Genomic DNA, 12,103 nt, shown 5'->3' on the forward strand with positions numbered 1-12,103 from the left:
TTTATAATCAATCAATCAACCAATCTCTCTAAGTATTCTCGGCTTTCTTACCCTTCATTGTCTCTGATGTTATTTCTACCTGACTTCCAACCAACCCCTCATTTCTGTTATGTGGTGACTTACAAAAGGTATGTTTCCCTCCTCTTTTTCAGCCCCCCTGGTAGCTACCAAAATTTACAGCTTGCCTGCCCTAAGGGTTTCCTTTTAAAGACTGTTATAATTGTTATTGTCCTTGAGCTTATTCTATTTAGACAGAATCTCACTACGCAGTGACTAGAACTAAGAGACCTGCCTGCCTCTGTCGCCTGAGTGCTAAGAGTAAAAACGTGTCACTATGCCTAACCTGAATCTATTCTTTTTTCTATTGGATATTTATTTACATTTCAAATGTCATCTCCTTTCCTGGTTGCCCATCCATAAACACCTTATGCTATCCCCTCCTCCTTCTTCTATGAGGGTGTTCCCCTACCCAACCACCCACCCCTTCCTGCCTCCCTACCCTAACATCCCCCTACACTGGGGGGGTCCAGCCTTGGAAGGACTAAGAGCTTCTTATCCTACTGATGCCCAACAAGGCCATCCTCTGCTACATATGTAGCTGGAGCCATGGGTCTGTCCATGTGTAGTCTTTGGGTAGTGGTTTAGTCCCTGGGAGCTCTGGTTGGTTGGTATTGTTGTTCTTATGGGGTTGTATGCCCCTTCAGTTCCTTCAATCCTTTCTCTAATTCCTCCAACAGGGGTCTCATTCTCAGTTCAGTGGTTGGCTACGAGCATCCACTTCTGTATTTGTCATGCTCTGGCAGAAATCCTGGGAGACAACTATATCAGGCTCCTGTCAGCTTGCACTTCTTAGCATCAGCAATACTGTCTGGGTTTGGTGGCTGCATATGGGCTGGATCCCCAGGTGGGGCAATCTCTGGATGGCCTTTCCTTCAGTCTCTGCTCCACTGTTTGTCCCTGTATTTCCTCCTGTGAGTGTTTTGTTCCCCCTTCTAAGAAGGACTGAAGCATCCACACTTTGGTTGTCCTTCTTGAGCTTCATGTGGTCTTGTGTAATTCGAGCTTTTGGGCTAATATTCACTTATCAATGAGTGCATACTATGTTTTGTGTGTGTGTGTGTGTGTGTGTGTGTGTGTGTGTGTGTGTGTGTGTGACTGGATTACCTCACTCAGGATGATATTTTCTAGTTCCATCCATTTGCCTATGAATTTCATAAAGTCATTGATTTTGATAGCTGAGTAATATTCCATTGTGTAGATGTACCACATTTTCTGTATCCATTCCTCTGTTGAAGGGCATCTGGGTTCTTTCCAGCTTCTGGCTATTATAAATAAGGCTGCGATGAACATAGTGGAGCACGTGTCTTTTTTATATGTTGGGGCATCTTTTGGGTATATGCCAAAGAGAGGTATAGTTGGATCCTCAGGCAGTTCAATGTCCAATTTTCTGAGGATCCTCCAGACTGATTTCCAGAATGGTTTTACCAGTCTGCAATCCCACCAACAATGGAGGAGTGTTCCTCTTTCTCCATATCCTCGTCAGCATCTGCTGTTGCCTGAGTTTTTGATCTTAGCCATTCTCACTGGTGTGAGGTGAAATCTCAGGGTTGTTTTGATTTGCATTTCCTTGATAACTAAAGATGTTGGACATTTCTTTAGGTATTTCTCAGTCATTTGCTATTCCTCAGTTGAGAATTCTTTGTTTAGCTCTGTACCCCATTTTTTTTTCTTTTTTTCAGGGCTGGGGATCGAACCCAGGACCTTGCGCTTCCTAGGCAAGTGCTCTACCACTGAGCCAAATCACCAACCCCTCTGTACCCCATTTTTAATAGGGTTATTTGCTTCTCTGGGGTCTAACTTCTTGAGTTCTTTGTATATTTTGTATATAAGTCCTCTATTGGATGAAGGATTGGTAAAGATCTTTCCCAATCTGTTGTCATTTTTGTCCTATTGACAGTATCCTTTGCATTACAGAAGCTTTGCAATTTTATGAGGTCCCATTTGTTGATTCTTGATCTTAGAGCATAAGCCATTATTGTTTTGTTCAAGAAATTTTACCCAGTGCCCATTGTGTTTGAGATTCTTCCCCACTTTTTCTTCTATTAGTTTGAGTGTATCTGGTTTGATGTGGAGGTCCTTGATCCACTTGGACTTGAGCTTTGTACAGGGTGATAAGCATGGATCGATCTGTATTCTTCTGCATGTTGACCTCCAGTTGAACCAGCACCATTTGCTGAAAATGCTGTCTTTTTTCTATTGGATGGTTTTAGCTCCTTTGTCAAAAATCAAGTGACCATAGGTGTGTGCGTTCATTTCTGGGTCTTCAATTCTATTCCACTGGTCTATCTGTCTGTTCCTGTGCCAATACCCTGCAGTTTTTATCACTATTGCTCTGTAATACTGCTTGAGTTCAGGGATAGTGATTCCCCTGAAGTCCTTTTATTGTTGAGGATAGTTTTAGCTATCTTGGGTTTTTTGTTATTCCAGATGAATCTGCAAAATGCTATAACTCTATGAAGAATAGAGTTGGAATTTTGATGGGGATTTCATTGAATCTGGAGATTGCTTTCGGTGAAATGGCCATTTTTATTATATTAATCCTGCCAATCCATGAGCATGGGAGATCTTTCCATCTTCTGAGATCTTCAATTTTTTTCTTCAGAGACTTGAAGTTCTTGCCTGAGTCTATTCTTAAATTCTTTAATTACTTGGATTAAAAACCTAAGAGGAGATCCCAATTTGCCCAGTAACAAGGGACAATCCAGATTGGGCTTCCCCAAAATTTCTAGCAACAATAGCAGGTCATGCCTAGCTTCATGTAAGCTTATAAGCCTGTAGTCCCACTTCACAGAGGTCCTAGGGGTGTCAAGAACATCTTGGAATTCAGACCAGAGTTAGGTCAATCCCCCCAAAGTCTGTCTTTTCCATTCACCACAAGTCTGCCTGTTTCTAGACAGAATTAGCTAAATTGAAATTTGTACTAAACAGTGAATGATATGTGGGTACCGTTAAAGTTGCATGCAGCCAGCCAGCCATGACTGATACCACTAGAATATAAGGCAGTTAGCTGGGAAAAGGTGGAGAGAAGTAGGAAGGTCTGAAACTGACCCAGGCCCCAGCAGACCTTTTGCAGTGGTCAGAAACTAGGGAAATGGCAGCACACTTGCCAGAGCAAAGCTTCCCAGGGACACCATAGGACTTCCTTACTCCATATGCCCAAAGGACAGAAGCCCTGGATAGAGAGAAACTTGTTCTTCTCTTCATTCTTCAGCTTTAATAAGAAAAGCTCTTGTTTTAGCTTTAAACTTTCAAAAGTCAAACAAAAACTAACAAAAGCAGGCTAGTCTCTTTGTTTAAGACCATGCACAATCATTACTAAAATATCAGTTTTCTACTGCCTGATTAGTAGATTCGAGATATTTAGTTTTACAAGGCCTCCTTTGGCTAGGAAACTTGTCCATTTCAAAAAGAATACCATATTCTTATGTAAATGTGTATATGTTAAAATTGTTCAGCCTTTCAGTCTGAAAGAGTCAAATGCTCTTTTGTTTTCACTGAAGATCAAGGCCTTGGTTGGCTGCACACACTGGCAGTTACTAAGACAACTGCTGTCTTTCACCCAGCTGGCGTCCTTCCCTAACAAGTAGTAAGTTCTAACACAGCCATTGAGATTCCAGATGTAGAATAAGACCTTGTAGTTCTTGTTGGACAGAGTAGAAAGGTATACACACACATACACACGAAAACTCCAAAAGGCCTTCTCTAAGCAAAGACTATGTAAGAAGAGCCACTTTTTTTCCTTAAAGAGAGATCCATGTTATCACTTTCCCTGGATAGAGTAATGTAAGACTCCTTGATTGTTCTGAAGTTTTTCTTCTATGTCTATTCTTACCAATTGCCTACTTGCTAAAAACCTCCTTTCTTGGGCCAGAGAGATGGCTCAGTGGTTAAGAGCACCGACTGTTCTTTCAGAGGTCCTGAGTTCAATTCCCAGCAACTATATGGTGGTTAAATAACCATCTGTAATGGGACTTGGCGTCCTCTTCTGGTGTGTCTGAAGACAGTTACAGTGAACTCATGTATATATACCTCTCCCAAGACTTTTATGATTAACTTCTCCACACTGCAATTCTATTTGTCTTACATATTACACATATCCCTTAATATCATAATTTATATTGTCCTCTGGTTATTCCGATTCTGTTCCTATTTCTAGAGCCAAGACCCCAAGATAGGGAATTTCCAAGGAACGCGTAGACTCTTTAGCTATATACTCTTCTCTGTCCCTTTAATGATGAAGAAACTTAGGACACTGGGAGGTTTAGCCAAGTTTTCAGGAAACAACATACAACTCCAATGCCTTGACTTTCAGTTGAGTGCTTTCCACTATAGTAGGCCATTTATCTTCACTCGCATGTTTTCAGAACACTTTGTAAAATGCTAGTCACACTGATGCCTTAAGTGTCAGGATAACAGGTATAGAGCCTTCTATAACTCAGACTGACTGAAGAACGTGTCAGAAAGCAGATAGGTTGTTTTCTTACTTCTTTGCATGATGCCACCCTCCAGACCAGTTAATGGCTACTTTACACTTCCCGTCAATCAGGCACTGGGCAGCTGTGATTGTACCTCCTCCTATAGCTGCTGCATAGTCAAATATCCCTTCTGTGGCTGGGCAGTCATAACCTGGGGACAAAACCAAGGAAGTCTGTTAAAGGTGGTCTGGAGAAGGCAGAATAGGTTGAGGTATGACAACAGCACGGCCTACTAAGAATCTTCTGAGTTGACCTCCGCTCCAATGGAGACAGACACATCTCCAATGACAGACACATCTCCAGTGTTCAGGAGGGAAGACTTAGAAAGGATTAAGTGTCCAAGAGGAACTTCTCAGATCCCACCAGCAGTCAATCAAGGCCTGAGAGGTGATGTATTTTGCCAATCGTCACATAGACCCAGGCCTTGAACCAGTCTCTTGATTCCCAATCTAGTGTCCCTCTATGAAGCCCCGAGGTTTCTCTGAAACAGGGGGTACTTAACCTTGTTGCTGTCACCATTACAAGCTATCCTGTGAGGAGGTATATGGTCTATGAGCTGCGAGTTGGCCATCCCTGCTCTAGACTATGCTGTTGACAATTCATTGTGGATTTTTTTCCTAATACATCTGTTAATGAAAGATAAGGTAGGAAACTTAGCCAGAATATAAATATTTACTTAATGCCATGCATGGTGATATCTTTAATCCCAGAACTTGGAAGACAGAGACCAGTTTCCAGCCAGCCATGGCTACAATAGTGAGACCCTGTTCCAAAAAATAAAACTAAAAAAGACCCAAACCAACTAAATATATATTTAAAATACATGATATCAGGGCAGCTGGCTTTGCATATATATAGCCAGAGTAGACCTAAGTGCTGGCATTAGGATTGCAGCATCGAAAGGATTCTTCTCTTCGAGGCTCATCATTTCAGTTATGGTTGACTTACACAGTGTACAAAACAGGACCAAACCACGGGATTAAAATGAACGATTGGGGCTAGGAATAGAGCTAGTACCTGGTTAGCATATTTAAAGCCAAGTTCCATCTTCAGTAACATACAGATAAGTGTGTACATACACACACATACACACCAGTTATAGTATTTTTTAATTAAAAGATATTGGGCTGGAGAGATGACTCAGCAGTTAAGAGCACTGGCTGCTCTTCTAGAGGTCCTGGGTTCAATTCTGAGAATACACTTGGAAGCTCTCAACCATCTATAACTTCAGTTCCAAGGGACCTAAGGCCTCTTATGACCTCTACTTGCACTGTATGCACGTGGTGCACATACATACATCCAGGCGTACCTGGATACACATAAAATTGAAAATAAAGATTAACAAAAAAAGAAATGAAGTGTTTCTGGTTAGGGAGGTAGCTCAGTCAGCCCAATGCCTGCCATCTAGGTAGGAGGCATGGGGTCTACTAACACAACACTGAAGGAGTGAAGACAGGTAGAGCATTGGAGGTCACTGGCCAGCCAACCTAGTCAAAATGGTAAGGTTGAATGTCATTGAGAAACTCTGTCTCAAAATAAAGTGTAGACTGATTAAAGAAGACACCCAGTGTTGACCTTTAGTTCCACTTATGTACTAGCAGACACATGCACACTGCCACACACAAATATACATACATATCCTATACATATGCATAAAGAGACAGACATAAGTAACATAACTACAGGCAGGGGGTGGGAGTGATGACTATTGATCTTCCACTGTTGCCTGAGGAAACCATACCTAGTCCATATTCTATGGAGTCTGGATGGTCCTCATCCCCTTCTTGGCTGACCTTCTGGAGATGTTGAAGATAGGCATCAGTGTGGAAGGTGGCCATCTCCTCCATGGAGGCCACTTTGGGCTTCACTATCCTAATAATAATGGAACAACAGATACATGAGTCAGACCCATAGTACACAAGGTGCAGGAAACAGCAGCCAACAGTGTGAAAGGAGAAGACAACTCCCCGCTTCTGGTCCCCGTGAGCTGAAGTCATCAAGACACTCTGTCCCCCACTGCACTGGTTAGCCTTCGCTCCTTCCATCTATGCCACTGACCCCACCAAGGAGAGGCAAGAGGACAGAGCCTCCTTTTGAGATTTTAGGTAAGGGAACACAGCTGAAAACAATTATATTTACCTCAAACAGATAACCATGGATCAAGGTCCCTAGTTTAGCCACATTGAACTTACTAACCCGGGGAGACAGCAAGATGGCTCAGTGGGTGAAAGACCCAGACACTAAGCCTGACGACCTGGGTTGAATCCCTGGAACCCATATGGTGAAGGAGAGGACTGACTGCCCTCTCACTTCCACATGTGCTCTATGGCCCACACATCCCTCTAAATAAATGAATAGACACATAAATAAATTATAAAAGTTTAAAAATTTGGAAGAATTCTGGGGCTGGAAAGATGGCTCAGGGTTTAAGAAAACTTGCTGCTCTTGCAAAGCACTGGGGTTCATTTCCCAGCGCCCACATGGTGACTTACAACCATGCGCAATTCCAGTTTCACATCTGAGTTCCTCATCTGATCTGCGTAAGTACCAGGTACACACAAAGGCAAATATTTATACACATAAATACGCACGCACGCGCGTAAAACACTCATATACATAAAACAAGCAAATAGAAAGCTGTATTTTTAAAAGACTGAAATATAAAGTTGACTCTGTGAGTTACATCTCCTGTGGCAAACTGGCAAAGCTATTTCCATTTAAATCTGCTGCTGCTTGGTCTGGGTAATCCTTTCAGCGAGATGGTTAGTACTAAACCTTGTGTCCCTAACCCTGTGTATCTTTATTTTAACAGGCAGCTCGGCTATCAAATAGTCAGAATTTGGAGCCAGAGAACTGAATTCCTTTCCTAACTCTATACTTCCTGGTTCTGTAACTTCAGGTAAGCTGACGTTTCTGAATCTCAGCTTTCTCACTTATAAAATGAGTCAACTTAGTGGACCTTATGTAGAAATGGGATGATAACACATAACAAAGTTCTTGGACAACTATCATCAATATTAGTATAAAAAGTAGGGAAATTGGACTTTAGATTGGGGGTATAGCTCAGACATACAAAATCTACATGTAAAAGGCTGTATGGTTGATTCCCACCCTCCTCCAAACATATAAAGGTAACGTATTAGAGAGGGCAGCAAATATCTCTACTCATAGCACTTGAGAGTGTGAGGCCAGCCTGGGTTACATTTCAAGCTCCAGATCAAACTGAGTTCTATAAGACCCTGACTCAAAAAAAGAGAAGTCAAATATAAAAAGGTTTTATTTATTGGGGTGTATGGTATGATCATGCATGCATGGGGGTTTGCAAGTCTGTACATGTACAGAGGCCAGAGAAGGATGTCACATGTTCTGCTCTATAATTCTCATGCATATACACTTGAGCCAAGAGTCCTTCGTTGAATGTGAACATGGATTTAGATTGGTAATCAGCAAGCCCCAGCAAGGATTCTGACTCTTGTCTACCCCTGCCAAGACATTGAGTTTACAGGTATGTATGACAAAACCTTTCCTGTGGATTCTGGGGAACTTGGGTCCTAGTGCTTGCACAACAAGTGTTTTTACTTTCTATGCCATCTCCCCAACGTCCACTAATATAGAAAGTTTCTGTTAGTTGGTCTCTTACATCTATCTCCCAGAGGAAAGATAGACAGAGCAAATGCCTGGGACCTCACAGTAAAGGGCAAAAAGAGTGAGAATAAAGGAAGTGAGTTCCATGGGAGTTTTGGCTTCTAAAATGCCGATTTCCCATCTCCTCTTCTAGACTCTGCTGCAGCTGTGTTCTCTAACCCTTGCTGCTGAATAGGTGGTCAATCCAAGCGCAGTGTGGCATTTCTTCCTTAGAAAGCCAGAGCCAAAGTCTCACCCTAGGCCTAGTAAACCACAGTTTGTATTCTAACAAGAACAGAGATCTGAACAAGATGACTGCCCATTCAAATGAGAGGAGCACCGCTCTAGCCACAGAAAGGTAGCCATGTATGTTTTCGGAATGTAAGTATAACCATGAGTTTACTGTGAATTAGTCCAGGTAGGGTACTGAGACAACTAGTATGTATAATCAAGGTGTTTGAAATCTCGTGGTTCAACCTCAAAAGTCAAATATATAGACAAAATCAAGGATTCTTGTTATTTTCTTCAAGTACACGTCTATACCATGAGAGGTGAACAGGCTGTCCACTAAAATAAAATTTTAGGACCAGCAAGAGGGCTCAGCAGGTGCAGTCACTTGTCACCAATCCTGAAAAACTAAGTTCAATCCCCAGGATCCACATGATAGTTCTTTCCTGACCTCCATGGTGTATTGTGACATGTGACCAGCCCCTCATGCACCCACACTCCATCAAAATAAACGCAAAGTAATAAACTGCTTAAAATAAAAAATGTCAAGGAGCCTAGTACAATGGCTCGTGCCTTTAATTCCAGCACTCGGGAGGCAGAGGAATCTCTGTGAATTCAAAGCCAGCCTGATCTCTTCTAGTGAGTTCTAGGGCAGCCTAAGGCTCTGCAGAGAGCCATTTTCTTGATGTTTTATGACGTATTGGATTATGTTTCCCAGCCTTTCTTATTGTTTCCTCATAGCTCGTTCCCTTCTAATTCATCACATCCTAAAACAAAAGAACACTGACAGCCAGCCCCTCCTTCACTTCAGGCTAATGCAGCTTTGTTTTGACATCTTGTTTGCAATAAAATAGTTTTAAGTATTAATTTTGTGTGTGGGAGCCTAGGTCTCCTGTATGCTAGACAAGTGTTCTACACGTTAAACAATATCCTAAATCCCTTTAAAAATTTTAATCTTAAGACAGGGTGTGGCTAAGCTACCCAGCTGGCTTGGAAGTTGTGATGTTCCTGTCTCAGCCTTTGAAAGGTCTAGAAGTAAAGGCCTGCACCACCAGGCTCAGAAAAAAAAGTTAAAATACTTTAAAGAAAGGCAGATAGTTATTTTGATGAACAAAGGAGTTAAGCATAGGTAGAAAAGCCTTCTCAGAAGGGGTATAGTGAGTTACACTTGCTCCCTGCACCTGGGAGGTGAGGAAGGTGGAGCTTGGAAAGTTCAAGGCCAGCCTGGTTGGTGTTAACAGTTCTTGGCTAGCCAGAGCTACACACCGGGAGACCCTATCTCAAAACAACAACAGAACATTCCTAAAGAATGTACACACTAAAAAGGACTTAATACTAAGGATAAAATCTGAAAACCTTTTATCTTGCTTTCTGTGAAGAAAATGAAGCACTAGGTGACACAGCCAGTCACCTAGTTGGTTAGTACTGACAAAACCCGATTTGACATGTGCCAGATCCACAATGGTTTCATTTATGACATTAAATATAGAATTTTCAGTCAACAGAAAGCTTGTTTGGGGCTTGTTTGGTTTTAAGACGCACGCAGCTAGCTCTTTCTTGTGTGGTCAAGAGACCAGGTTAAAGGTCGGTGGTGATGGTGGTGGGGTAGCAGGTCTAAAAGTCTCGAATTGAACTTTAGAAAACAAACAAAACAAAATCTAGACCAAATATAAAACAAAATTGAACATTTTTCCTGCGAAACACCTCCCCATCTATCTAGAAGCAAAGTCATTTCTGAAGGATCTTAGCTCCTTTGTGTGCTTTTCCCAAGTGTTCTCAATCGGTCAAAAGCTTTTCCTGAGGTACAGACATCTAACAAAGACTACAAACACTCCTACAAGAGCTTTTCTTTTTTCTTTTGAAAGCAGCACTTCACGCTGATTAGTCCCACTAGGAGACAAAGTACTAAGGCTAGGAACACACCTGCCCTCATAAATGATCGCGTTCAGAAAGGTACTTACCTCATTTGTTTATGCAGGGCATATGCTTCGATCAGAGAGTGAACCATACTGGCCTGAAACAGCATGAAAGAAAGGCAGAACAGAATCTTCTCATGGTTCAATGTATTGAAATGCCATGAACAACATCCTGAGTGCCGCTAACAACATCCTGAGTGGAGAACTAACTACTTTATTTCTTCTCCCTTCTGTCACTTTAACAGAATATACTTAAGACGAGCACAAATTCTCAAAATCGCCAAGATTCGAAGCTACCCAGCCTTCTTAAAACAAATGATGGAATTACTCTCGCCTAACAGTTCGTGGTCCAGGACTTCAATGATACCCTCCTACTGGAAACTCCACTCATTTCTTCGTCAATCCTTCCCATCCCCCGCCCCCCGCCCCCACTCGAGCGTTGGATGCCCTGCTGCGCTCCCTGAAGGTAACTTCCTTCTGCCTCAGCTTAGCGTGTCTGGCACTGCTAGTTAAATTGTTGCTGAAGGTATCCTTCAGTCCAGGTTTCCCTGTTTCCTAGTGTACTCCCTTTCACACCCTCCCACCCCCATCCCTGCAAACCCTGGTCTTTGAACCAGATCTCTCTTACCCGTTTGGGGACCTTCACAAGGGAATCGCAGATGCTGACATACTCGGGACTGTAAATATAAACCGGGGGTAGCGAATGCCCACTATTGGCGGGTTCCTCTGGTATCTCCATCTCCTACTTCCAATCGTCCCCGAGCCAAAGTCTGGAGCCAACAGTTTTCAGACTCAGCCTGAGCTCCGGTTCCTGCTCCTCTGTTCGGCCCCAGCGGTGCTCCCTAGTCAACATTCCCTCCTATTTAGATCGCTGGAGACAGTTTCCCTAGTCCCTCGTCCAACTGCGGGGATGGATGGGCCCATCCAGATTAGGAACATTCTATTAATGACAACAGTTCAAAAGGGGGGCCTGACAGATATAAAAGCCAAATAACTGCCAATTGGGATCGATTTTTTTCATGACACAAGTAGCACGGTCAAAAGTAACCAGCCTTGTTGCCCTACGGGGCCATTTGAAATGAGGTCAGACCAGCTTCAAAGCATGCTGGGAGATGTAGTTTTTAAGGAGTATGGTAGCGGAACAGTCACACAGCTAAACATTAAAACCACTGTTTCAAGTTTTGACGCTAAGAGTCTCAACACTTTTAAGTTTTCAAACTTCAAATATCACCATTTAAATATTTAAAAGGAGGTACAGTACACATTCAATAGCAGGTAGGACCACCACCACCCAGCTACTCCAGCTGATTATACTGACTTTGAGGATGGTTTGAAATTTTTACAGAGTAAATTTCATGCTGCAACTTTAGTTCACTACTTTTTATCACTGTCTGTAAGAGATTAACGATCTCAGCAACAATCCACTCTGACAAATTCGAGGTCACCTTCCTAAAATTGACTGAGATTGTGGAAATTTCAGGGTAGAATCTAACCAAAGAAGTCCTCCTGGAGCTTTCCCATGATGAAAAGCACCGTTGTCTCCCAAGTTGGAAAACACAGCTCCCCCAGCCCCCAACACACACGGACATTTTTTTTCCTTTTGCTTCTGCAGCTAAATACTGTTTAGAGCAAACGTTTTAGGTTTAGTGTACAGGGCGTTAGTGTGTCCCCAGCAGTGTTATTTCCATCAGAAGTTTTGGGATCTGGATGTCTTCATGATCTGAGCCTAGTTGGTTAATTCCTAGGTCCCTAACACTTATACAGTCCTCAACTGACCTACCAAGGCCTCCGAGACAAGCT

General features: G+C 42.5%; 1 protein-coding gene across 6 annotated transcripts in view; it reads right to left on the reverse strand.

Annotated features, from left to right (window-relative positions):
- Hdac8 (histone deacetylase 8) overlaps positions 1-11,375 on the reverse strand; it is a 207,626-nt gene extending 196,251 nt beyond the window's left edge. For 5 of the 6 annotated variants that reach the window (XM_063280147.1, XM_017602109.3, XM_063280146.1 and 2 more), the window contains exons 1-4: positions 10,932-11,071; positions 10,349-10,401; positions 6,277-6,407; positions 4,545-4,686 (exon numbers count right to left, since the gene is read on the reverse strand). In XM_063280147.1, coding sequence (XP_063136217.1) covers positions 4,545-4,686; positions 6,277-6,407; positions 10,349-10,401; positions 10,932-11,042 — 437 coding nt within the window. In that variant the 5' untranslated portion in view covers positions 11,043-11,071. Of the gene's footprint in view, positions 1-4,544; positions 4,687-6,276; positions 6,408-10,348; positions 10,402-10,931 lie in introns of all 6 variants that reach the window. The other variant, NM_001126373.2, reaches the window with a different exon arrangement.
- Between the last annotated feature and the right edge of the window lie 728 nt (positions 11,376-12,103).

The sequence above is a fragment of the Rattus norvegicus genome, chromosome X, assembly GCF_036323735.1.
Source record: "Rattus norvegicus strain BN/NHsdMcwi chromosome X, GRCr8, whole genome shotgun sequence".
NCBI classification, from domain to species: domain Eukaryota; kingdom Metazoa; phylum Chordata; class Mammalia; order Rodentia; family Muridae; genus Rattus; species Rattus norvegicus.